Below are 27,954 nucleotides of genomic sequence, written 5' to 3' on the forward strand. Positions count from 1 at the left end.
GTAAAAATTCTAAGTTTGTAAACGATACAACTTCAGACTTTCCCCGAATCTAAAATTACGCAAAAAACAATATGATATATTACCTTTTTGTTGCTTGACCTTAACAGTTTTTGTTGTACAGCATATATCAAACATGTTTTCTACTAAGTGACCACCGTAATCATAGTTTTTAGGATGGTATTTTTATTGAATATTATATCATACTAAGTTCATATAATTGTCTATAAGATTAATGATGCGACATGACATTCTTTAAGCTGTTGATGAACGGTTATTTGCTTTGGTTACACTTAAAAAGGAAACTTTTATTTTCCCGCTTTAAATTTACAATCCTATCTATCCATATATATATAAATAAATCAATATATCTAGTGCTATGCAATACATTAATTGTTCGTAGGCGATTAAAATCAGCACTATAAAATAATAATGAACTTGAAATAAACCAGAAACAGTATAGTACAGTTGAAACTCAAAATTATGCCCCATTATCATTTCTTGTTTCCGTCCTTAAGTCATAAAGGATTCGGATTGTTTCGGATATTCACGCAAACCAACAAAAGGGCTATCTGCGCTAGCCGTGTCTAATTTTAAATTAATAGACTACTGGCAAAACAGCTGGTCAACGACACCTACCACCAACTTTTGGGTTAATTACTCTAACAGAATATTTGACCGACATTCTTATAAAACCCACGGCCGCGATGTTTCCCCCGCGACAACGGGACACAAACCATGAAACCGCGGCTCCACAATCTTATATGCTAACTTCTGGGCAACACCCGGCCCACGCAATACGGAAGAAGAGAAGATCACGTTTCAGCCAACAGACCTTCACATCTGTCGTTTCTTTCAGCGACTTCAGCCATTTCTTTGTACCTTATATTTTGTTATTCTGGACACATTGGTGTTTATGTCTGTCTAGCTATCTACTCAAACATAGGTGCATCCAAATTTAACACAAATTAATAATTTATAATTGAATAATATGCTCGTAGAGGACAGAAGTAGCGTACATATAATAATATGCTCATAGAGGATAGAAGTAGCGTACATATAATAACATGCTCATAGAGGATAGAAGTAGCGTACATATAATAATATGCTCATAGAGGACAGAAGTAGCGTACATATAATAACATGCTCATAGAGGATAGAAGTAGCGTACATATAATAATATTTAGCAAATAAAACAAAATATACTCTTGAACAAAGCATAATTAAATAATTTGTTTGAACCACATCTGAACTACTTAATACAAAAACATATTAATTGTGGAATGAAATACATTTGTTATACATGCTTAGTAAAGTTATCTCATAATGTATTTTACAAACTTAGTGAATGGCTGTGAAGGTATACAGATTGCTACAAACTATATGTCTAATTGTAGCAATTTAGAAATTCACTGGCTGTTAATTATAGAAATAGCTGGTTGCTGTTTTTTTTCTTTCTTTGTCTTTAAGCACGAAGGAATAGTTGCCATGTAGCTTGTTTGAATTGTAATTGAATTAATGATGGGCACGCAAACTTCTGCTCTTACACGCAAGACTACTAATAGGAAAACTTCTTTCCAAACATTCTGAGCATTTTACAAGAGACATGTAATATTTAATAGCCACAGTTTATGACGTATAAGTGCCCATCATAGAAGTTCGATTTTCAGATTTTTCCATGACCTATACGTAACTTTATCATTATGTTTAAGGTTGTTCAAGATCAGAGTTGTATTTAAAAAAATATCAATAACATTTTGGCAATATTTCTCATAATGTTTCAACCATAATTTATTCTTGGATTCTAAGTAACTCATTGATAATGACCAAAGAATAAAACCAGCTTTTTTTCGGCATTGGATTAATTTGGTTGCAGAACCTACGGTCTTGTAATAAAGCAATAAGAAAAAGATATGTATAGCAAGATGTAAACAGATATTTTATGTGCCTCAGATTTATTTTGTATATTTTAGCATAAGCTGCTTGTAGAATTTCAAGACATACATTTAAGTTGCTGTTGGAATCTGCTAACATTATATAAAATATAACGAGTGTCATTTTAAACTATTTAGTAACTTTTAAATTATATAGAACATAAACTCCTATAACCAGTGCATATATATCATGTTAATTCTTTCACTATTATTCTAGTATAATTACAGACAGAAAAAATTCTAAAATTCACAGTCCAATAACATTTTAAGTGCCCCCCAGTAACACAGCGGCATGTTTCGGATTTACAACGCTAGAAACCGAGTTTCGATACCCGTGGTGGGCAAAGCACAGATATCCCATTGTGTAGCTTTGTACTTCAAACAAATAAATAAACAATAAACATTTTAAGAAGGAACAGACTGTGATGTGCAACTAAATTCTTATTCTTTTAGTTACATAAGTAAAGAAAGTTTAGTTAACCTAAGTTTTGAAATTTAGATATAAGCTTTAGATTAAATTACGTGAACTGTTTTGAATCTCAGCTGCTAGTATGACAGGCATTGTTAGTTAGATATAGAATTCTAAATTCATATCTTTGTGTTGTTACCAAGGGCTTTTTAATTTAGTTGTAAGCTCACCATACTTAGGGGTCTTCACATAAACTTCATCTGACGGTGGACCTGGGCCTTTACTATTGAAACCCTGGACAATGACGATGTATTCTGTGTCTCTCTCCAAACCTGATATTTCTTGTTCCACTTTATTTTCGTCGTCCAACATGACAGTTCGAAACGTGAACGATTGAGACGACGCACGAGGTTTGACCCCAACGTAGTACCCTTGTACAGTTACACCTGTTTCGAGTTCTTTCAAGGGCTAAGAAGAGAGATAAACAAATGATTTAAACAATAAAACGTATAAAATGAAAATATGAGTCGAGTTCTAGGCTTAGCGTCGTACTCAGTTGTCTGTAAAACATTCGCACTAAATTAATATATATATATATATTATATATCTTTTAGAGAATTAAATATAATAAATATGAATGATTATTAGATACACTAATACAACATAACTGTCTGCATTGAAAATCCACGCCATATTATTTTTCAAAATTTATTGGGAAAATAATAAAGCATCAACATGTTCTAATGACATTTAATTAAATAGGTCATTAATCTTTCATGGAGTACTCCTAATGAAGTAGACATTTTATAATATTATCTCTTGCTGTTATTACACAGTAGAAAAATATGTTTAACCCCAAATAACACTTTCTTGATAATTTATTAAATCATGGGTGTCATACTTGAGAACTTTATTTGCTTAATACTACCACAATTGCTTTTTTGTTTGTTGGTTTTGTTGGTTTGTTTGTAGTTAAGCACAAAGCTACACAAAGGGCTATCTGTTCTCTGCCTTCCACGGGTATCGAAATCCGGATTCCAGCGTTGTAAGTCCGCAGACATACCGCTGGGCCACTGGCTTTTTTGTTCTACATTTCGAATAAATCTTCAATGTGATTGTCACCTAACTGTTAATTCTAGCGCAAAGCTGCACATTGTATAATCTATGCTGGTCTACTGCAGGGATCTAACCTCAATATTTAGCTTTATTTACTCAGAAGCTTACCACTGAATCACCGAGGGGGTTTCTGCATAACATGTCGAGATTTGGAGTCCTCTAGTTTATAATTCTATATACAAACGAGTGATTTTATAACTTGATTGAATTCCAAAACATTACTCTGTTGTGATGTCAATGGTTGCAGGCGCTACTTTATTATACAAAAAATAAAATTAAAAAGTACGTCAGAGAGGAAAATTTTATATCATAAAATGTGTTCTCTTGGGTTCTACAATAAACACTTTCACTGCCTGTAAGACCAAATTGTAAGCCTTCAACTATAATCTATATATATATCTTTATAAAATGTCTACCACATGCTGAAGAAAGAACTACTTGTAACATCTAAAGGTTAGCTTTATATTTTCCTACATATTTTATCGTAAACATCTCTATTTAGCTATGAAAGTATTTATCTTCGTGTAATTATTTTGCAATTTTTATATCCACCAATAAACTATTAGCAAATATCCAGATTTTACAAAAAAACGTTTCATAATACAACAAAGAATCAGTTTCATAATGCAACGAAAAATCAGTTTCATAATACAACGAAGAATCAGTTTCATAATACAACGAAGAATCAGTTTCATAATACAACGAAGAATCAGTTTCATAATGCAACGAAAAATCAGTTTCATAATACAACGAAGAATCAGTTTCATAATACAACGAAGAATCAGTTTCATAATGCAACGAAGAATCAGTTTCATAATACAATGAAGAATCAGTTTTCCAATATCAAAATTGCTTTAATACTTATAACCGTGATAGAAAACTTTTCGAATAGACACTTGCCACAATAACTTTGACAAAACACTATTCCTGAATATATCATTTGTTGAACTTTCATAATATTGTCTAAACGTTGATTCTGTGTAAGCCATTTCTTTAATTATGATAACTCTAACTAAAGGCTGCTTCTATATAAGCCATTTGTTCAACCATAATTATTACGACCATAGACCATTTGTTTCACAATAATAGCCCTAACTATGGACTCTGACAAAAGAAAACTCCTGCATAAGTCACTTATATACCCGAAAAAAGGTAAAAAAATGCTTATATACAAATAAGATATGTAACTTCAAAATCCGGTCTAAAATCTGTTTATATGTAAGCCAGTTTTCTAGCCACAAGAAGTCTGATCAAAGCCTAATTTTCTATAAATCAGTTGTCTAATCTCGAAAAAGACCAAATATTAGTTCTACACAAATCATTTGTTTTGTTAGAGTAACTCCTGGCCAAAGACGGATCTTTTGTAAATCCAGTTTTAAAAAAAATTATAATTACTTTTACTGGTGAAACAATTTCCTGTAATCTGTTGGTGAGCAAATTTTCAATTAAGACTTATAGTTAATAATCTGACTATTTCTATTTAAAAATTTACGATCTTTATCCAAGTAATCGAAAGTACAGTTAATAAAGGAAAAAAAAAACCCAACAAGGAACCAATATTATAAGTGCATTTAACGCTAACAGTTACAGACAACTAGAAATAAACCTAAGTGACTTAATTTCATTTGTGAAACAGAAATATTCACGTTTTATTTCATTGAAGCATGCAAACTATAAGTCTGTGAATTCTTAAAGAGTTCAGTGATATATCTGCGGACTTACAACACTAGAAACCGGGTTTCGATACCCGTGGTGGGTAGAGCACAGATAGCCCATTGAGTAGCTTTGTGCTTAATTACAAAATATCTAAAGAGTTACGTAATTGACATAATGGACCCTCCTCTGGTGTTTGACTGTGATATGACCAAATTATGATTAGAGAAACAACACTTATTTAAATACATACTCGCTTTGAATTATTGGAAGAAAGAACTACTTGAAAAAATGCAATTCATACAGAAAATTCAAGTCATTTAGATAATTTTGTAGAGATCTAATCATTATTAGTAAAAATGATATTAATATAGCATGTTGAATTATAATAGTAGCATTTTTACCTCTACGTATTGACTTGTGTAATTAATATAAAGAGAATATTTCAATTATAAAAATAAAATTGAAGCTCATTTTAAAATTTCAAGTTGTACACATATGTAGAAACTTAGTAAACAATAAATCGTGTTTCATTTATTTCCATTATAACCGAACGATTTTCAATATTTAAAGACAATCGATTTGTTGTTCTTCTTTGTTACGATATAATTTATAGGTACAGAATATCAGTTGGGAGATTAATAAGAAATCTAACTAGGTACATCTGCTTGCGAGTATATTGATAATCTGTCAGCCTTCACAGTGCTCTATATTTAATGTTTATTGGTGAGTTGAAGCTAGGTAACGAAAACTTCTGTTGTCACAGATAATTTACTGTATACTTATCTTCGATAGAACCCAATAATTACACATGATAAAGAGTGAATTATTTCAATATGCCTATACCGATGAAAATACATACAAATAAATGACTATTTTCAGTTGAACCATTTCAAATATACGACACACGAAAACTGAACATATCGTTCATACTGAATTACAAAATGAACTAAGTACTCAAGCAGTTTGTATAAATTACAGAAACAAAACACATACACTGTTTTTACTGAGCTCTCCTGGTATCAAATCTACAGATGCTATTGAAAACATTATAGTCATTTATATGTAATAACTGTATCGTTCTAAAAGCATGAAAAAAGCAATTGGTACAATAAAATTGAGATGTATGAAGATAAAAGTAAAATTATTTAGTCTTTGACAAACTTCTATTGTATTTCGATAGTATCCAAAAATTATAAAATGTACTAGTTGTAATAACGTTTTTAAAATATTTCAAATATATAAAGGTTATAGTAGACAGCATGAGTTGTGATGGACTGTTAGTATATTTTAATGGTATTTAAAGGTATAATTAAAATATAATGCACTAAACAATAATGTGCAAATTTCATCTTAAGGATGTTAAATATAGATGAATTAGTTGCAGAAAACTTTCTGCTTATTTGGAATGTATGTTTTTGTAGTTTTGTTCTTTTTGAAATAACTCATTTCTATCATGCTATTGGTGGCTGAGCAGTAATCTTAAGAGCTTATAACGAGAAAATCGTGGTTTGATACCTACGGAGCCCAGATAGCCTATTGTGTAACTTTGCGCTTAAACACAGAAAAATAAATAATAAGCTTTCATCACTATAAGTACGTCATGTGTGTATCATCGACTCAACTTTTTTTTATGTATCCTTATGTTACCAATTTCACAGATTTTGTGTTATATATTTTTCTGGTCGTTGGTAACTCCAACTCCGAATGTGATACTCTTGGCGGATAATCGTCTTTCAATAGCGTTATTTAGTTTTAAATAGTGCTTAAGGACAAGCAAAGGACAGATGAAATCAATGGGACTCTTTACTTTCAAAACATAGACATTAAAATATATAATAATGTTCATTTTTCCTATTTATTTGGAAGATGTACCATACATGAATTTTGTTTTAATAGAATAAAAATGAGCATGTAGAATTACACTCAAAAAAGAACAGAAGAAACAAAATAAAGATAAAAACAAAACTTACCGACCACGATACAATAATGGCTCTTGATTTTACAGCAACAGCTCTGACATCAGAGGGCGAAGATTGAGGAGCTATAAATAGAATGAAATTAAATTATTTTATAGTCTAAGATATTTTTTTTTCTATTATTTGGTCAATATTCAAGAGTTACTTCCCGAAACTTATGCATTTTAGTTTAATAAACATACTTTGATAAGCTGCAATAATCCTAAAGAAATGTTTAACCAATTTTGACTACAAGTAACTAAGTTATGTACATAAATAAACATAGCGGATCTATAAATGTTATTTAATATATATATATATTTATCAGACGATTACTCAGTTCTACACAGCCCTGAGAAGACAATTATGTAAAAATACAACATTTATATTATAGATGTACGCGCCAACAAATACATGATCGCGCGAGCAAAAATGTAACAATACAATATAAAATTATATCGTTGATACAAAAGTATAAAGTGAAATATGTCTAATTGATAAAGCTAACAGCAACTTTGGATTTATATGCAAGAACTTTAATGCACATATTATAATAAATGAAATTAATACTATAAAAACGTTTACTAAATTTACATCTGAAAATATTATAATTATTAATAGTTTATTGAAAGCTATTAAAAATGGAATATACCTATTGATTACAAGTATTTATATTTACTTTTCTTACACGTAATTCCTAAATAACATAAGACTCCCGTTAAGTACAAGTTTATTACTAATTCATTAAATACTACTACCATACCTGTAGCTATCATATTAAATATTAGATGTTCTAATTTCTAAAATAAATTAAAATATTTTCACATTTCGTTACATTTATTTTGGATAATAATAAAAAAATTCACGAATATTGTAAGGTTTAGAATCTTTACATTTTTCGAATTCAGCCTTCTCTGTTTTGACATACAGTTTCACTACCATATATAAAAATTACATTTAAAAGATATAATAACAATAGTTTAATAGAATGATTTATAAATGAAAACATGGTTATTAATAAGTATGAATTTTCAAGTGTTCAATGCAAAAATCTCAATAATTTTTGTTTACATGAAAACTATATAATTTTAAATAATAAAATATTTAAGCAGCTAATCGTCATTTCTATGAGGGCCAACTTCTCATCACATACATCTAACTTGTATCTTTATTTTTATGAAAATGTATTTATGAACAAAGTAACAGTCCTCACAAATATGTATTTACTTTTTGTTATTGGTGGTTATGGTGCTCGATTCGCAATCAGTAGATCAGGGTTCGAATCCCCGTCACCGATCATGCTCACCCTTTCAGCCGTTGGGCATTATAACGTGACGATCAATCCCACTATTTGTTGGTAAAAGAGTGTCCCAAGAGTTGGCAGTGGGTGGTTTTGACTAGCTGCCTTCCTTCTAGTCTATCACTGCTAAATTAAGGACGGTTATAGCGCAGATATCCTTCGAGTAGCTTTGCGCGAAGTTCAAAACAAACCAAATCTTCAGTTATATTGATGATTTAATATAAATTAAAAATCTAGAATTTAACCTTTCTGAAAACTATCCTGAACATCAATTAGTACGCTTTTTAGATTTAAATATTAACTTTTTAGAAGATAAAGTGCAGTTTGACATATTTGATAAAAGAAGAGAATTTAAATTTCTTATCTTGGGACTGTCCTCCCCAAATAGTGTGGTGCCACATATGTCAATAAAATTTAACAATCTGTAATAAAATTAATTTCTTCGCGAATAATGTCGAGCTATTAGAAGATAAATATTTATTTAATGGCTATAGTAATTTTGAAATTAATAAAGTCTTTGAATTATTTTATTATAAGTTTTATAACTTATTAAGAAGTAAATATTGCAACTATTTCTAACTTGAAATATATATTCTTTACAGAATACTAGTATAAAAGATCTTAACATAAACACTTGCGATATATTTAATAAAGCTTTCAGCATATCTGGGCCCAAAAGGCTAACTTCAGAAAACTGGACATGATTAAGTGGAAATATTAGGTCCTTGCTAATGGAGGTAGTAGGGGTACCAGAACTATAGAAGTGGCTTTATAGTTTATAGTATCATATACTGTATATTATCGTAGCACTAAATTTACAACATCATGTATTATTTATTTATGAAAAGGGTAGAGTCGGGTGATATTTTTGACCGAAATCCAAGATAGTTGATGATACCAGATATTTATTTTTATGTCTTTGGAGTAACTATCATCCTCACTTCCGGCTACAGACGGTGAGTGGTAGTGGGATCTGGGACCTTTTGAGTTGTAGCATCAGATTGGACAGATCCCAACCCTTATTGAATCTGTATCTTGATTTTTTTAGTTCTGCATCTGTTGTTTTGATCATGTTTCTTTTGTATAAATCATGTAATTTTACATTGTTTTGCTACAGTTTTGTTAAGTAGATAGAGAATAAAGAAAAACGAACATGTATGTTTAGGTTGTGACCCAATTTTGTTAGTACATTAACGGGTGGGGGTTGAATGCTTATTTTGTAAGTGAAAGTGGTTGGAAGATAGCAAATTCTATTTTTTGTTGATTATCGTTGTGTTTATCGTTCATTTATTATTTCCGTCTATCGTTTAGTTCATCTATGAATTTTTAGTTGAATTATAATGCTAATTCACCTTTTACATAATCATTTGTAATTTGAGTAAATATATATATATATGTGTGTGTGTGTGTGTGTATGAAACTGACACCAGCTTCCCTATAGGGGTGACGTACAGATACTATTAATGTAGAAGATGATTATTGTTACGACAGCGGAAGTCACGCGACGCTGGGAGCATGCGCGCTGGAGTTTCTAGAAGGATCATGACTTATCGAGGAACCTCGCGAATGTGCGAGTGTTTATTCACACACTTTACTTACAGTGCCTACTGCTCGCTTGACTCAATTATCTCTATCTTCAATCTATCTGCATATCTATCTTTTCGCTGGCTTTATTTGCCGGGCTTATATGCTAAAAAAGAGGGCACCTGGCCACTGTGATTTATAGCGTGTGTTATAAAGGTTGTTAAGTTTAAAGTGACTGTGGAAATTTTGTGTATTACTAAAATGTGTACCAAGAAAGAATAAACAGTTTTAATTAAGAAAGGACTTGTATCGCCGAAGTTCCTCGGAAAGAAATTATACCTGAAATTAACAAACGAGCAGATACGTAACAGTATGTAAATTATGATCACATGAGGTTGCACTCTCGTGACCTACTTTGTGAATGAATACCCTACCAGCAGCGTCACTAAGAGAGTTTGTTTGTTTGTATTTAAGCACAAAGCTACACAATGGGCTATCTGTGCTCTACCCACCACGGGTATCGAAACCCCATTTCTGGCGTTGTAAGTCCGCAGACATACCGCTGTGCCACTGGGGGGCCACTAAGAGAGAGAGAGAGAGTCTCGAGATAGTTATTGAAGGGTATAGTTATTGCTGTTTGTCACTCGAAATTGTTATCGACACTGACATTGCAAGGTGTTGTTTGAATGTTGTATTTGCTGGTGTTTGTTTGTTTTTAATTAGTTTTTTTTCCTGGTTCCATTATGATTATTATAATTATCGATTTATTAATATTGGTGTGAAGTTCTGGCCAGGTATTTGTTTATTAACTGTGTTGAATTTATTTCTAAGTGTTGTTATTGTGAATAAATTGTGTTTTTTGTTTGTTTGTTATTGAACCCTGATTATAGCGGCATGTTTATTTTAGACCGTTACTGGTTAATCCTCCTCTTGTGTAAGCGAAGATTTTCTACCTGTCTATCTTTATTATAATAGCTTTACATAGTATAATGAAATGAAGTAGTCCAGAGTTTCGACGAAAATACTTTGCTTAACACAGTTCAAATAGTGTTTTCCCGTTAGTACAAGGAATTAGAAATATCATTTATTTTTTTATTCTAAAAAGAAGAGTAACAGAAATTCGCAGGCTATAAAAGAATTAGATGTAAAGATGTACTTACAAAATCAAAGAATTATCGCATATACTGAAGGAGCTGTCATATTCATCCATAGAATATGTGTCGAAGTGTATTTACTGATTCGGCTTAATAAGGCAAAGATGTTTAGTAATTCTGAAATATTTCCCCTAACGTATTTGATAGCTTCAAGTTCGTTTATCAGTGACTTTAGCTTGCTTGATTTGTTCACATAATTCCATCGTTCAAACTTGAAATATTTTTGTATAGTGGAACATCTGAATTAAATCATCAAAATAACCACAAGTGTACATACAAATACATTTGTTTATAGATACTTCTTTGAAAGACCGATAGTAGCAAAAAAAAAAGTGCATTAAGAATTGAGACGACATCTCGAATAGTAACAATGATGCTTTCGGAATCAGTAATACACGGTTATGCTTTGATGTTTAAATTATATGTTTAAGCCGCAAAGAAGAACTAAGCACGTACTCATACGAGACAAATCAATAAATCCTTGGCTTTAATGTAGCTCCATATGTAGAAAACACCAAATGTTTCTGAAAATGTTTCTACTAAGTACAAAAACAAAACAACAACTCTAAATTCGAGTGACTGAAAGATTTTACGACCTGATGGCAACCGTGGAAGAGCAAGGTCCCTAAATGGCCAAGGGAAACGAAAATCGATTCTAGAAACAATCTAAAAGCTCTCTTTAGAATCACCCAAGTTTTGTATGTTTGAAAATGTTCGATCGATGGTCTTAATCTATACTGTAGTTGGTATTGCATACAGATCTTCACTTTATTATTTTTCTACTTCCCGTCGGATGAGAAAAAATAATTCTCAGCTGTCTCCATCAAATTCTCAAAACAAATGAAGTGCATCTTAAAAAGGAAATGTCAAAAACGGAATTTTCCAGAATGTAGTCATCACAAGGCGTTTACTGTATACACTACACACGTAAGTATATATGTTTTATAGCAATGCCATCTTTATTTATAGCGTAAGAACCGTAAACGTTCTTTCAGGTTGCTTGAAAAATCACTTTTTAGAATTTTGGCATTAACTTGTGGTTTTCACAATTCATTTGAAGAACTGAAGTCTAATACAAAAACAAAGAAAAATATAGCAATAGTAAAAAATAAAATAAAGAATCGTATCATAAGTACATAAGTATTGTAAGAAGGGTATAGAAAATCTCAATATGTAAACTTTTTATCAACGAAAACTCAATAATAAGTGAGTACGTGTTCAACAATAAGTGATTTGCAATTTACTAGCTGAACATCGTCGAATAATGCAAAAAAGTAATTGCTTTTAAAATGCAACACTTCGCTATAAAGTGATCGAAATGAAATACTGCATTATCTTAACGTAACTTATATGTGTGTACCTTAGTTAAACACATAGATTTATTTAAAAAAAACATCACTTAAAGTATCAGCAACTCTTCTTATGAGTATCACCAAAGATGCTTGCAAATAGATTTCCCATGTAAAAAGTGACCCATCAGCAGGCATGCTGAAGCGACGCGTGACTTTTTTTTTACGTATAAGTTAGAAAACGTAAGTGGTGGGATTTCTTTAGCTACAATAAGATAATGCTAATTTCATAAAGTAAATAATTAAGCGCAATAAGCATCAAGTTGATTTGGTTAATGTACATTTTGTTTCTAAGGCCTTTTATCCTAAGTAGCTTAAACTTGACTGTTTTTGTTTTGAGTAAATTATCACTGTTGTACTATATATATTTTAATGGTTGTAAGTTAAATTGAAAGATAACAACACTTACGTTCCGCAGCGGTCTTTTGTTGAATTTCAGTGGAGAAATTACCAGCTCCGATGGAGTTTTTTGCTCTAATCCTAAATCTATAGTTCGTTTGGGGTTTTAAGTTTCCAATCCTTGTACTTGTTTCAGTCCCTTTTACTGTTCTTTGATTATTTTCATTCCAGTGGTCTGAAGGGACGCAAAAGAAATTTGATAACTAAACATCTAATACCATGCTTTAACTTACTTTAGAAATGAGAAACATTTTATTTTAAACATAAAATAGTAATGCGAAAATAATAATCAAAAATATCCACCATAATCATAGATCAACAAACCTTGTTTTTTATAGAACCTACCATGCTCTTCCCGCCATTGGACAACGTATTCTATAATTTCAGAGTTACCATCGTAAGGAGGCGGCCAAGATAAATCTGCAACACGACTTGTAATTTCTTGAACTCTGATCCTGTGTGGCATATCGGGGATCTCTGATGGTGAAATTACGTATTAAAGAGTAAGAGAAACGTTGATTCTGTATTTTATTACGATATAACCATTTAAAAATAACACTTGCTTGAACTTTTAAAAATTCATTCCAATTTTGTTATGATATTAACCAATGACACAACAGTTATTAATACCAAAACATTTTCTTTGATGATTTTCTTTAATTCCTAGCAAAACATAAAAAAAGAATTTTACCTTCAAAATAACTTCACATCAATTATTTATTTTTCGGCAACTTCGAGCTGTCACTATATATATAAAAAAATGACAACTGTTTATAACTTAAGTTTCCAATATGCACAGATATAAATATCTCGTAGAGATATTGACTGTTTTACCATTATACCTTGGACAGTGATTTCAATATCCACGTTATCTTCTCCGTAATCATTGCGAGCCACACACGTATAGGTAGCACTATCATCTCTCGTAACAGAAGGAATTATTATTTCTGCCATTCTTCCTTCCTGCGTAAAATCTTCTCTGTATTTATAGCTGACACAATAAAAAAATGAAATAGTAAAATCAGTAAAGTATATTTTTTGTATTAGTTCTTTCACACAATTACAATAACCTCGTAGAAAAGAAGATATCAATGGAACATACTTTAAATAAAAGTACATAAAGTCAGCAAAGAGCTGAAAAGAGTTCTCTATTTTGGGAGGAGATATAAAACGTTTTTCTTCTCGTAATGACTGTCTATTAATTAATAAAGAGATATAACAGACTAAGATATTCCAGTTTACTCTCAGATGCGATGTACTTGAATCGTCAGGACTAACGTAACTCTGGAAAATTCTGGATGTCACGAAGTGATGTAAGTAGTCTGGTGGCCTAAAAAAACTACTTCCTCATGAAATAATAACTGTTACAAATTCAATTAAAGAACATTTGGTTTTCTTTAAAAAAAAATACAAACAATTACTATTCTAAATGTTTTAGTGACGTCATATTCAAAAGATGTGTATTTCAAAATACCGTTAAACAATTGCATGCTTATCACCTTTTCGACGGCCTAGAATGAGAAAAAGAAAACCGAACAGCGTATTTTTATTTTGTCTTTCTTAACGTTTGCTGACAGTATATGAACAAATATTTCATCATTGTGAAATCAATATTATAGAAAATCGTTAATACACGAAATTTTATTGCGTTTTTGCAGAAAAATATCATAATTGAAATATAGATTAAACTGATAACTATTATTTGTAAGTATTTTTGTGTTACAAAATATTTCTACAAATTTTTAACACTGAAACTGTTAATGAGACAAACTGACCAGTGATTATCTATGCTTTCATGTTACTATCTTGGTTTTAGTCTTTATAAAACCATGTTTGATGATCACAATCGGTGTAGCACAATAGCATTAGTTACGGTTTGTTGTGGAAATGTTTGTAGTTTAAACAATTATGAACAATTAGCATTTACTGAGTGATTCACTCAATCGTGAACTATAACTGGTCTTATATAAACTGCTGCTTGAATGGGCAGGCGCAATGTTTAATAAAGTGTTCTTCATTTGAGGCATTATGGGAAATGTCGTGAGATACTCCTTTTTAATTCATGCCTCCTTTTGGGGTCGGTAATTGTTACATTAGTAAACTTCAGACACTGGAAAACAGGGAGCGTTGAAATATCTCTTAATTGTTCAACCACGTTCCCAAGGGTTACACCTGGACCTTTAATGGTAACTGTGATCAATTATGACATTCTGAGCTTTTAGTATTTCACCTAATTCCATTTCATTAGGCTATAGAAAATTAAGATATGAATAAAAACAATAACATTAAAAAAGTGCAAAAACCAATAATATGGGAAAAACAAAAAGCCAGTTAAAGAGCTACTAAATGTGATAAAATCCTGTTAGTTTGTAGATCATTTCTCTCATTTCTGTTAAATTTGTCTATTACAGATTGTAAATCAGAAACAAGAGAAAAATAACGTTTCAAAGCTGTTTTTCTGTCTCCAAAAAAATCACTGGTTAGGAAGCTTTTCGTTTGATATCAAATTATTTAGCAGGTCAAGACTACGAGAGTCAGAATATTAGTTAAAACTGATTATGTGTAGATTACAAGAATTAAAAGCTACAGTTTGAAGGACGAAAGCATACAAAATCTTAGACACAAGTGAGCCCGAGACAAAATCTACATCGAAAATGGTCTTTATTACATATACAGTAGCAGAGTACGTTATGTTAAAACTATGTTCAAACCTTAACACGTCGTTATATTCCATGTTGCCACATCTATCTGAAGGCAATAGTCCTGCAGCACAATTTTCATTGCAAAACGCTCCGTCGTAAGTTTGTCGTGTCAAATTCATACCACTGTTCCTTGTAGGCGTTCTATAACCAAGATAGTGTATGAGGAAAACGAGTTTCCAGCACCCATTTCAAAGTTCGATCGCACAAAAATCCATAAGTGCTGCATCTGTCGACTTGACCAATATATCTCCATACGTTATAGCATGAATACCCATTTCTTTCTCCAGCTGCTTGTGGCATTCAACAGATGAATGGATATGGCGCAGAAGAAACTTGTGTAGCTTTTCCAGAGGGAGACACTTTTTGATTATGTTGCATACTATTATTTGGGTAACCTGAACAGCTTTTGCTATTGACTTTTGTGTTCTAGGATTCTCTACTGATACAAAACCTCGCTCTTTATTTACAACAATGTATTGTTTCAGGTGTTTTTCTGGGTGATCTTGCTTTCCCACAGATAAATATTCATTTATTTTACATTACTACTAAGCACAAGAGGCATTCAAGATTTGGAAATTAAATTTCTGTTTTGAACACATCTTTATAACCTGAGTATATGAATATTTTGCTTCGGGAAAGTGGTGTTACTTAGCTTTCCCAAAAGGTGTCAGTTTTCGGTGAAATTGCACAACCTACGTCATACCAAACAATATTAAAATGTAGTTCTCAGAATTGTTTTAACATAATGTACTCAACTCTCTGTATAAGTCCTATTGGTTTACAATGGTTCGATAGCTTTCGGCGTTAAAACCGTAACCTAAAACTTTTTGGGCTGAAAATGTAAACAACATTTCACAGAACCTTTTGTTTCTCATCGCCCAGTTCAGTTTAAGAATTCTAATACTGAACGAAAAGCCTACCATGCAATAACATGTAGGAGAAAAAAATAGATGTGAAATGATATTTTTACATACCTCTAGCTTGAAATCCATACTGGACAAATTAAAGAGAGTATGAAAAATAAATGCATCACAAGCTTTCGCATTCAAACTGAATTTTTAGGATTCTTATATTGAATATATAATAAAACTTAAAACAACCTTTTGAGTTTCCTTATTGTTCATCCTAAGTAACGAGTTTTTATTGAGAGAAACGCCTAGTCAGCATTGGCATGACAAGTGGGAGGCAAAGACTAGATTTAAAATACAATTACTATATACATCTAATATGAAATCCAAATTAACAGTAATGCGAAAAACTGTAAGATAATGGTATTTTTGTTACAAATATTAGACCTATAAATGTATATTGCATGTATCGCTTTCCAATGATGTTTGGCGTACAAAACGTAACTTTTAAAATATTTTAATTCTCTATATAAACATCGCTTCAGATTTATTTTTCTCTCATTGTCCAGTCTAGTTAACGAATTCTGATATTGACAAGGAAATACTTACTGGACAGCACCTTATGGAAGACAAAAGGTAGGTCTGAAAAGTAATTTTTAAACAGCTGTCATTCAAAATCCATAATGAATGAATTAAGAGGAATTTGAAAAACAAATGAATTGCAGTTTAAAGCTATTCATCTACTAAGGATATCAGACCGGCTGGATTTAACTGCTTAGCTAGCTTTCACTTAAAATGTTTGTACAGCATATTATTTAACAAATACTCCAGAAATATGTTTGATCAATGATGTAGAAAATCCTTTGAATTTACCTGGGCACCATTGCATTCAGCAGTTTGGTCTGGTCTCTTTGCATGTATGTCTGCAGAATTTATTGAAGTCTGTGACTAAAGAGGTCTATAATATTGTGGCATAGCATTGTATGTATTAGCATCAAATCAATATCATTTTATAAATAACTAGCCAGTTTACATTGTATAAGCACAGAGAGTTTTGAATATTCTAAATTAAATGATGTAACTGATTACGCACTACCGCATGATTCCGTCGATTGTTTGTTCGTCCTCATCACCCCTACTGCAACAAACTAGTTTTTTTGCGCTTATGTTCCTTTGTAGCTCAATAATTTATTATACTTAGCTCAGACATTGGCCAGGCAGCTGCGCCACTGCTTTTTATCGAGCCCATCAGACGAGATTTCATGTAGAAAGGCATAACTTACTTGTGCAGAGATACGTGGGAGGCAAAACAACAAATGTGAAATAATTTATTTCCACATCATTGATTGAAATCTATATTGTATAGATTAAGTGGAACATGAAATATATGTACATATGCATGCAATTCAACGTGACTTTTGTAAGAAGTGTTAGGCCTATTGATTTATAGTGACTTGCCATCTTTCGGCATTCAAATCGCTAACGTATAATTTTGTGCTGTGTATACAAATAGCAATTAAGATATATATTTTTGTCTCTTATCGTCCAGTCCAGCTTATAAACTCTGTTCTGGACGAAAGATCTCCGGAAGTGACTTCTGAGAGACAAAATAACGGTATAAAGTGTTTTTTTAACAGGCGTCTGACATCTGTAATCAACAAATTAAATGTGAAAGAATAGAAACAACTTGTGTATCGTGACTTTCTCTCAAATACTAGGAAAAAAGTCATTTAAGTAATATGGTATGTGCTTCAAATTTCTTGTTAGGTCATGTCGACTCATCCAGCTTGTTATTTGTTAACGTAAAGAACACACTGCATTACTAGCGTGAAACTTTAAGTAGAACGAGATAGATCAGTTTTTTAGAGGTGGCTTATATGTTAGAAACTTCTTACCTCCGTCGATTTGATGGATCAAACTCTTTTCCATTCACACGCCACTGTATAAATATAGGAGTTTCTCCAATAGTATTACATCGTATCACAGCTCTATCTCCTTTTCTCAGAGTCTGGGATGAGAATTTGGACACAAATTGTGGAGGACCTGTTTCAGATACAGCTTATTTAGGACTTCAGGAAAGCTTTGAAATAACAAGTACAGTGCAGTGTTACCATGTCTGTAAATAATCTCACCACGTGTCCACTGTTTTGGGGCGCATTACACTAGGAAATAGTAATTATTTTATATTGATACCCATTTACAGAAGTAATATAAGTACAGCGAATGAGTATATTTTGAGAGGCAGCCACTTTTAGCTTTTACTTTATTATTTTTTATTATCGTGTGTCTTTTTTTCATTTATATTTAAGAATTCGAAGAAATTTATCAGTTATTTACTCTTTTCTAAACTTTTCTATTGAAAATATGTGAAAACAACCGAAACTTTATTGAAAATACAGTTCATGACCAGATTCACATATACTATATATAGTCTAGGCGTGAATATCCAAATCCTATCACCTGGGGACTTTTTTTTTAGTAAAAGTTGGGAGTGATAATTTTTACTCAGTTCATACATGCAGAATCTGAAAATGCTTGTTCTTAAGATGAATTTTGAGATTTAAAATATTCAATTGGTATTTCTAAATAAAAACTAAATTCTTTCATTTTTGGCTTAAATGTAATTTGAAGAAACATAAGAAACAAACAATTATATACGAACTTGTATGTTTTTAGTTGAATTGATAAAAAATTAAAAAACATTCTGGTCTATAATTACTTTAATTATAAGTATGTAACGATTAATGCATTGTCTTGTCAGAGTTTAGTGGAATAACAGTGCATTTATGACAAAATATTACCTGTATTACATTTTATATATATCAATAAGGCACATCATTTTAAGGGAGACTTTTCCACAAATTCGCACAAAAATTCCACTCTCAACGCTATTTAGAAACATAAACATTTACATTTTTCATAACACAATAGTATTAAACTTTTTGTATTTTAAACACTTACATTCTTTATTTGTTTCCTTAACGTTTTTTGAGAAGAATGTTTAATAGTATTTCAACAACGCTATGTCTAGCGTATCTATCTCTGACCATGCGTTTTACTCAATACCAGAGCTTATCAGGCCACCTGGGACACAAAAAACATAGCAATAGCCAGCAAACCTCCCAGTGGCACAGCGGTATGTCTGTGGACTTACAACGCTAGAAATCGAATTTCGATACCTGTGATGGGCAGAGCACAGATAGCCCATTGTATAGCTTTGCGCTTAACAACAAACAAGCAAATCGTCAGAAAAAGACGTTAACATCATTACAATAAGCATATATCATCAAACTTTTCCTTCACATGTATTTACTTGTTAACACGTTCATCTCCTACTGCTTGATCCTGGCATTAACAAGCTCAATGTAACAGAGACTGGACTTCTGGCACTTTCACATCAGGGTTCTGCACCCTGTTTTATACTTATAAGTTATATTCTCCATGAGGCTTTGTGGAGAGAGTTCAGATAACATTCGAACTGGTACTAGATTGTCATACCTTTGACGCCATTCCAGCAGCGGCTGGTTTACATTTTTCTATATCATAGTCTCAAAGTGGGTTCCTCGTCATCGAATATCACGTGTTTGTTTTTGTGAGGAACGTACAATAAGCTTTATCCATAGGCACTACTTTCTCTGGCACGTTGTATATGTGACTTCTCTGCTACTTTCATTTTCTCAGAAAGTGAGTTCATGTTCGCTAACATTTGAAAGTCATGATGTTGCAAGAGTACTTTCCATGTTGACTTCTTGGTGTGGCCACTTTTAAGATGTAGAGTCATATCCTCACAAGGCGTTAAGTTATGGAAGTGATTTTATCCCAGTGTAGCTTTTTTGTAGACTTCCGTCATAAAAATGTACTTTCGTTTCCTTAAGGTACCAGCCGTTATCCATAACTCATTACAATGCAGCCTTTCAAAGTATAAGAAAAACGTAAGTGTCCATCGCCTAAACAACTACAGTTTCAGCATTGTAGCAGATGGAATGCATGCAGTTGGATCGCATTATCATCTTCTGTTTACAATGCTATCAGGTATTATAAGTGCAAATAATACAATATAATAAATGAAAGAAAAAAAAAACCTGAACGTCGTATAGTAATGTAATGACAATTGTTAAGAAACAAACTTCAAGAGAAATCATTAACTATTCAAATACACTAGTTGTGTGTTTGTTGATAAAATCCACAAAAAAATGCAGTGTGCTTCTTTCTGTAGCGTTTTAAACTCAGCTGACACACTGTTGCAAGTTACCTGCACCCAGTCCATCATGAACTGTGATTACAATTAATACTAATCCAGTATTAAATATATTCTAGCACATTATATTTAGATATTGTAAAGTGATAAATAAATAAGTAATTATCATTCAGTTTTGTCATTGTAAGTAGGTAAATACCATGTAATTATAGATTTCATGGGTAAATACACTTACAGTCACATTTAGACAATTCCACAACTAAAATGAAGCATATATTTAGCATGTTGTTAATAATTCTTCATTACGTCTTACGTGATGTCCCAGTTACCAGAAAAAAAAATCATGTACTGAAACGTCCACTTTTGGTGGTAATTTTAAATTGCCGATTTAAAACTCAGTCTCACAATACATATCCATAACAGGCACTTTTGGGTTTAACAGGTTCGAATTATTAAAGAAATGAATGTTCCTAAATTTTATTTAAATTGCTCCTTGGCTATTTTGCAGGCTTGTTTTTTTATGTTTTTAGTCAAATCTAAATCATAATCAACAGTTCATATAATCATTAACATACCAATTATAGTCCTTCATTTACTGCTGTTCACTAATTTAATTTCATAGAAACATGATTTCCAACAGCCAATCAATGTTATTTTGCACGAAGTACTCTTATCTATTTATACTCACGTGCATTTATTTCTTTTGGATAATTTTTGAGCACTAAATTGTATTCATAAAAATTGAGTCTAATCCAGTTTTAGGTCAAATTGAATGATGATCTTCAACTTTCAAAAATTAACTTGTGTATTTGCCAATTAGATGATAGTTAAATGAAATCTATATAAAGCTCTACACAACGTCGTTATAGTTCATTTCGCCCCTTACGGCATCCTTCTTCTGACTAACATGCATTTTTTCAATTGCTTTGCAGCGTATTTGTTAATGTAAAAGGCTCCGTCGTAAGTCTGTTATGCTCAAACTACATCCCTTCTCCTTGACTGCTTTCCATAATCCACCCAGTGTATGAGAACGATGGTTTCACATCAATATAAATGCGCTGCTTCCTGAGACTTAATCATGTACCACTTTTAGAAAATATTTTCACCCATTCACGGATAGAAAATGGAATGCTACAGCTAACAAGGTACACATATGCTTCGTCGTGTGGAATAGCATGAATACCGGTTTCATTCTCCAACTGCTTGAGTTATGCAATGGATCAATAGGAGATATGACTGGAGGTCTTATCTTGGTAGACTGTTGTCCTCGTTTTCGTACAAAACTGGTATTTTGTATTATACAAAGGATCCAGAATGTTGGTTTGATTCTAAACAGAGTTCACCTTGACCTTTGTATCGCTCTCTTGATTGATAACTTGAACCCTCTGCATTATCCAGCGATAATCATGAATTCATTCTAAAATGTTTTGTGACATGTCATATACAACTTTTAGAACTTTTTTCATCTATTGACTGGTAGAATTGTTTTTTTTCTTGTTTGTTTTTTAATTATGCACAAAGCTACACAAGGGCTATCTGTGCTCTGCCCACCACGGGTATCGAAACCCGGTTTCTAGCGTTGTAAGTCCGCAGACATACCGCTGTGCCACTGGGGGGCGACTGGTAGAAAAAGGAACGAAAGTAGTTATAGTTATGGTACACACACGCTTCATCGAGTATCATCATGTACAACCGTTTATCCCCATTCACCATTCACATAGTTTTCTACAGTTCGTCTTCCTTTCATGGATATGTCATAAAAGCAGCTTGTGTTCACCTGAGTTGTGTCACTTTTCCACACAAATACCCAGTTTGATTATGTTGTGTAATGTCGTCCTCAAAGGTGGCTTCTGACCTTGTGTTTGTGGATTCCTGGTACAACACGGTGCACTTTGCTTACTAGACCCCCCCCCCAGTAGCACAGAGGTATGTCTGCGGACTTACAACACTAGAATCCGGGTTTCGATACCTGTGGTGGGCAGAGCACATATAGCCCATTATGTAGCTTTGTGCTTAATTTACAAACAAACAAACAATATGCTTACCACGATTAGGGTAGGACTTATTGCAAGTCTCCTTATGAATGATTTATCCATATTCCTTTGTTCCAATGCCCTTAATTATAAGGGGTATCCCCTTCTTGGAAAGCTTGAATCTCCAATCACACATTTTTATAGTGTGAGTATAGGAACATTTTGCCTCAGAAAGGGCTGTTACAATCTCTCCCAAAAGCGATCAATTTTCAGTGGCATCACATTACTTTCGTCACGCTAAAAAATGTCAAAATGTAATTCTGATACATGATATACCACCGAGACTTTATCTTGGCTGTGGTTCTCACGTGACTTGTTTATTTTCACATTCAAATTTATTTTAATATAATATATTCAACCTTCTGGAGTTTGTTATTTTCATTATAATTCAATTTAAGTTATATGTATACATGTCGTTTATGTAACATCAACTTTTCATTCAGTACGATTTCCTGAACATGATATTAACACAATAATTAGTGTTTCACAATTTCAAAATATTTTACAAATAGCTTCGAGCTTGAAGAAAGCAATATATTTTAATATCCTTTCTCTCTAATGAAAAACAAATGATACTTGTTTTCTAATTATTATATAACTGAGAGTGATGTGAAAAATATAAAAACTTAGAAAATTTACTTAGTAGCCGATAATTGAATGCCTTTTAATACTATGAGTCAACTTCAGTTAAAAGTTTCACATTTAAGATAATAGGTGAAGCATATTCATATTTAATGTATATATATATATGCTATATTTAACGAACACAAAAGTTCAATAATGCATTGCTTGTAAATAAAATGCACGTAAATGAAAGAATTTATTAAACAAAAACACAGGGACAGGTAAAATAATACCATATATAGCGATTAGCACGAGAATCGTTGTGAAACGAATATTTCTATAATTTGTAAAGAATCAAATACGTTTTGAAACGTTGACGATTTAGATTTAAAATATTGAAATTCATAAAAATTATGCTAGCCAGCAACATATTTTAATTTGAGTATATATGAGCTAATATCTTCTATATATTTTCCAATGTTTAACTGGTGGTTACATTGATATTATAATAATATTTGCTATGCATGATTGTGAAAGCATGTACCTATCATTGTCACTGACGTTATCGATACAGAATTTTATAGGTAGAACATGAAAAGTATTATCATTTTAAAGTTTTATCATCACGACTACAGTAAAACATACTTTAATTTCATTTTCCAACGCATTAAAATAATGCCACTAAATTATCTGATGCTTATTTCCAACTGTCTCCTAAGATTGTCATCATTTATTTGTCTCCCACGTTGAAATAACTTATTCCACGAGGCTTGTTTCTATGGAGATATGTGACGAGAACATCTTCTATCATCTCTACAGTTCATACCACGAATGCTTACAATATATACATACGTTAGGCTTAACAGCTGAAAATGAAAAATTACACCTTCTAAAATTATATTTAAATTCAGTTTTCGCTTATAAAATATCCTTAATTACAAAAATTGATGATTTATTAACTTTTGTTTTTTATTTTTTGCAAATATTACACTAAACATAAACTTAAGTTTATTTGTTTGTAGTTAAGCGCAAAGCTACACATTTGGCTATCTGTGCTCTGCCCACCACAGGTATCGAAACCCAGTTTCTAGCGTAGTAAGTCTGCATACATGCCACTGTGCCACTGGGGGGGGGGGAATAGTTATAAGCATACAATTCTCATTAACAACTACAAGCATAGATTGGTCTAAGACCAGAAAATAGGTAAAGGCTGATGAAATTGAACTGGACACAATCTTTAAATAGTTAGTGTGTAAAGTATTCAGACAGAATATATGTATATTTACATACATACACACAGACAATGATATATTGTAATTTTAATTTTGTAACTAGAACTTCATATTTTTCGCTAATAATAATGTTGTCGCCTATTGAAAATTAGCATCTTTCCGATATTCTTCTGTTTTCCGCTGCTAGAGGGCAGTCGATCAACCCACGATTGTCTGTTATTACTGTAACAGCTGTAAGCACACAGCCGTACCTCATAGCTAACTGATGTTCTCACTAAGGTGTACTGTCTTTAACTTAAAGAACTGTTGAAATATGATTTAACTATTTTTAATTTCTGATAATATGGTATGCATATTTTACAAGAGTTGCAACTTGACAAAGCTCGTTTCCCATGACAACGTCATTTGGTAAGGAAAATGCTAGTAGCTAATTGTAACCCTTACGTTCAGCGTGAAGAATATTAGGAACGCTTGTAGAATATACTTTATAACAGTCAGAGACTCAACTACTCGCTCTCTACGAGTTTGTCCTTTGGGGTGATGGTAAGGCTTTAGGATTGGATGGCGTGAATTTTGCTCAAAAAAGCTGCAATTTTCTCTGCGTTAACAACTCCCACAGATATCTTATAGTTCTGTATATGAATACGTTGTAGGTTATTGATCACTGCTGTGGGAGTTTTAGAAGTACATGTAAGTTTATACAAATTGGTGGTAAATTGATATATATTTCTTTTTACATCAGATTGTTATGAAAACAAAACTAATTGGTGTGTTTGAATTTTCTAAATATGGTAGAAACTAAGGTCAAGATGATACATAATTGATTATTCAATGCATAAAAACAGAAATGGGTCAGTAGAATAATCACCTAAAACATGAAGATAAAACATTCTTGCTAGATCAAGAAAATCCGTTCGCTGAGTTGACCGTTGAATTGAAGGTGGATCACAACTATGATATCTGGAACGTTGAACATTTTCCTGAAACTGAAACTATTTTGCCTGAATTGATAAAAAGGTAGGTTCATTTTAGAATGTAAGCTCGGTAGTTTAAACAAATTTACAATAAAATGAGTAGACAATATTGAGAGTTGATACTTAATAATATTATGATTTTGGTATAATTTGTATGATTTAATTGACGCAAATACGTGCAAGAAAAATACGCCATGTTTATTTCACGGCGAAAGATTACCAAGAAAATGGGGTATATAATATTTTTGCACAGATTTGCTTTGAATAAGGAAGCAGACTCACAAAATCATATTTTAGAATTTGAATAAAAATGCAGTTTCTGTATCCGTTCATCATGATCATATTATTCTACTTTGCATAAAGGAAAATATGGACCTAGCTTACATCTTGAGATATCTTGAAAAACCAATGACAAATCGAGTGAGCATCATTATTAAACATAAGAAATCGTGATAAATTTCTTCGTAGAATTAAACTTGTGTAGGATAATGTTTTCATTGCAGGTAAATATGCAAGATTGTTCTTTGACACTTCACATGAAAGTGTATTATCGTGGAGGAAGATTATTTTGATTTATTTCTATTGGTAAAATTCTAAATGACGGTATAGGAAGCTAGAATATAGGGTAATTACTGTTACCGACGAAGAAAAGATGAATCATGGGTATTTTTACTTATTCTAACTTAGGATATTTTCGTAAATATTTCTTGCTTGTATTTACTTCTGTTCGTATCGTTCATATGGTTCTTTCTATTCATTTTACTGTGTTACATACATGCTTGTGTAGGCATACGATACAAAGATGAACGTATACGGGACTAGTTATGACATGTCCCCCGAGTTCATCAGAGCTTGCCATCTATCATATCACTTATTTTCCCTTTTGCTAAAATAAACTTAGGAGTAGTTTTTATATATGTATATGTTCTTCGTGAAACATGCTTTATGCAAAAACTTCAGGTAGTTTAAATTATTCATCATTCGTATCATAAACATTTGTTTGAGTGGAACTCAATCGTCTTTATTGATGAACGACGCATAACTATAACTCTTCTATGAAATCATTCAACACATCGGTACTGAAACACCTTGTCAAGTAGTCTAGAAACATGATATATAAAAACTTAAGACATATCGTAGTTTGGACTTTTAGAATGACAATTGAACAACGCTTGACTGGTCTACAGGTGACTAAATATCTGACTGAAGAGACTAAAATGTCTTGAGCGTAAGAAAAACATCTTCAGTAGTGGTGATAAATCAGGAAGACGAGGTCGAAACCATACTTTTCTAACTGGTTCAAATATCAGTTTGAGAATAAAGAGCTAACATTATTAAATGGTATTGATGCGTTCCCCGGTGAAAAAGGGGTAAGTTTATAGACTTACAACGCAAAAATCCGGAGTTCGATTCCCCGCGGTGGACATAGCTCAAAGTGGCTTTTCTAAAAACAATGGTGTTAATGCTCAACATATAGGCCTATCCACTTGTATTCACATTTTATACTCGTTATCTTTCCTAACTGAATTCTTTCTATCTGTGCTATTTCTTACTCTTTCGCCCTTCAAAGCTTTCCAGAAAAGAATCTTCCATTTTTTTCTACGATATCAATTAGTAGATGCTACATACCTTTTATTATTCTTTGTCATTTTTTTATTTTCTCTTCTCATTAAAACTAATAAGATATAGGTTACGCCTTATCTACTCAGCAAAGAATTTCTTTCCAGAAAAAAAATAAAATCTCACAGAAAAAAAACAACACTTGAATATTTAGTCCATCACACCAACTGCAGTTAATTCAGGTAATAACCGATTTAATTTCTATTTATACCCACTTGCGTGTGTCCCAACAGACAACTTTTAAATGTGTGTGTTTCATATACACTCTGCTAAACAATGATGATACCATTTCGTTTCATTACAAAAAACATTTGCATACACGTCTCTTTATTTATTCACTAGCTTTGATGCTACACAGATTCCAGCCATGCGAGTTTTATCCACACATGACCCAATGAATCTGTTGATGCTACTTGGAAAAAGAAACTCTTAAAAGGTTAAAAGAATTTCACCTGGTTACCATGGCAACGAAGATATTTTCAAAAGAGTTTGTGCATTTTCCTTCATACAAGGGTGACTGGTGGCTTTCAAGGCCGTAGAAAATTCCCAGTGTTCAAATTATAATTTTCGGTTTGTTTATTTCAACAAAAATACTATCTAAAGTTTTCTTTTGATCCGAAAAATGTATGATGAAAATACTTTGTCTGAGAAATGAATGATAGATTATACCCGTGGTGGGTAGAGCACAGATAGCCCTTGTGTAACTTTGTGCATAATTAAAAACAAACAAAAACAAACAGAAAATAAAATTTTAAAAATGAAACGAAAATAATGAGAAAATTACCATAATAATCAGAAATATCACTTGAAAGAGTCTGTAGTGGAGTAAAAACGTGGCCAGGCATGGCTGGGTGGTTAGGGAGTTCGACTCGCAATCTGCGGGTCGCGGGTTCGAAACCCCGTCCACAAAACATGCTCGCCCTTTCAGCTGTGAGGGCGCTATAATGCGACGGTCAATCCCACTATTCGTTGATAAAAGAGTAGCCCAAG

General features: G+C 32.2%; 1 protein-coding gene and 1 long non-coding RNA gene across 5 annotated transcripts in view; one reads left to right on the forward strand and one right to left on the reverse strand.

Moving 5' to 3' along the window:
- Positions 1-27,954, reverse strand: part of LOC106463925 (Down syndrome cell adhesion molecule homolog) — a 108,382-nt gene that overhangs the window by 37,785 nt on the left and 42,643 nt on the right. For all 4 annotated transcript variants that reach the window (XR_002611606.1, XR_002611607.1, XM_022391566.1 and 1 more), the window contains exons 7-12: positions 18,239-18,386; positions 13,636-13,784; positions 13,139-13,270; positions 12,804-12,968; positions 7,083-7,153; positions 2,571-2,808 (exon numbers count right to left, since the gene is read on the reverse strand). Coding sequence is in view for 2 of the 4 variants with exons in the window: in XM_022391566.1 (XP_022247274.1) it covers positions 2,571-2,808; positions 7,083-7,153; positions 12,804-12,968; positions 13,139-13,270; positions 13,636-13,784; positions 18,239-18,386 (903 nt within the window). In the remaining 2 variants the exon portion in view is untranslated. The remainder of the gene's footprint in view (positions 1-2,570; positions 2,809-7,082; positions 7,154-12,803; positions 12,969-13,138; positions 13,271-13,635; positions 13,785-18,238; positions 18,387-27,954) is intronic.
- LOC111086887 overlaps positions 24,614-27,954 on the forward strand; it is a 6,050-nt gene continuing 2,709 nt past the window's right edge. The window contains exons 1-2 of the long non-coding RNA XR_002611608.1: positions 24,614-24,778; positions 25,270-25,387. This is a non-coding gene — a long non-coding RNA (uncharacterized LOC111086887). The remainder of the gene's footprint in view (positions 24,779-25,269; positions 25,388-27,954) is intronic.

Source organism: Limulus polyphemus, unplaced genomic scaffold (assembly GCF_000517525.1).
Source record: "Limulus polyphemus unplaced genomic scaffold, Limulus_polyphemus-2.1.2 Scaffold1518, whole genome shotgun sequence".
Classification (NCBI taxonomy): Eukaryota; Metazoa; Arthropoda; class Merostomata; order Xiphosura; family Limulidae; genus Limulus; species Limulus polyphemus.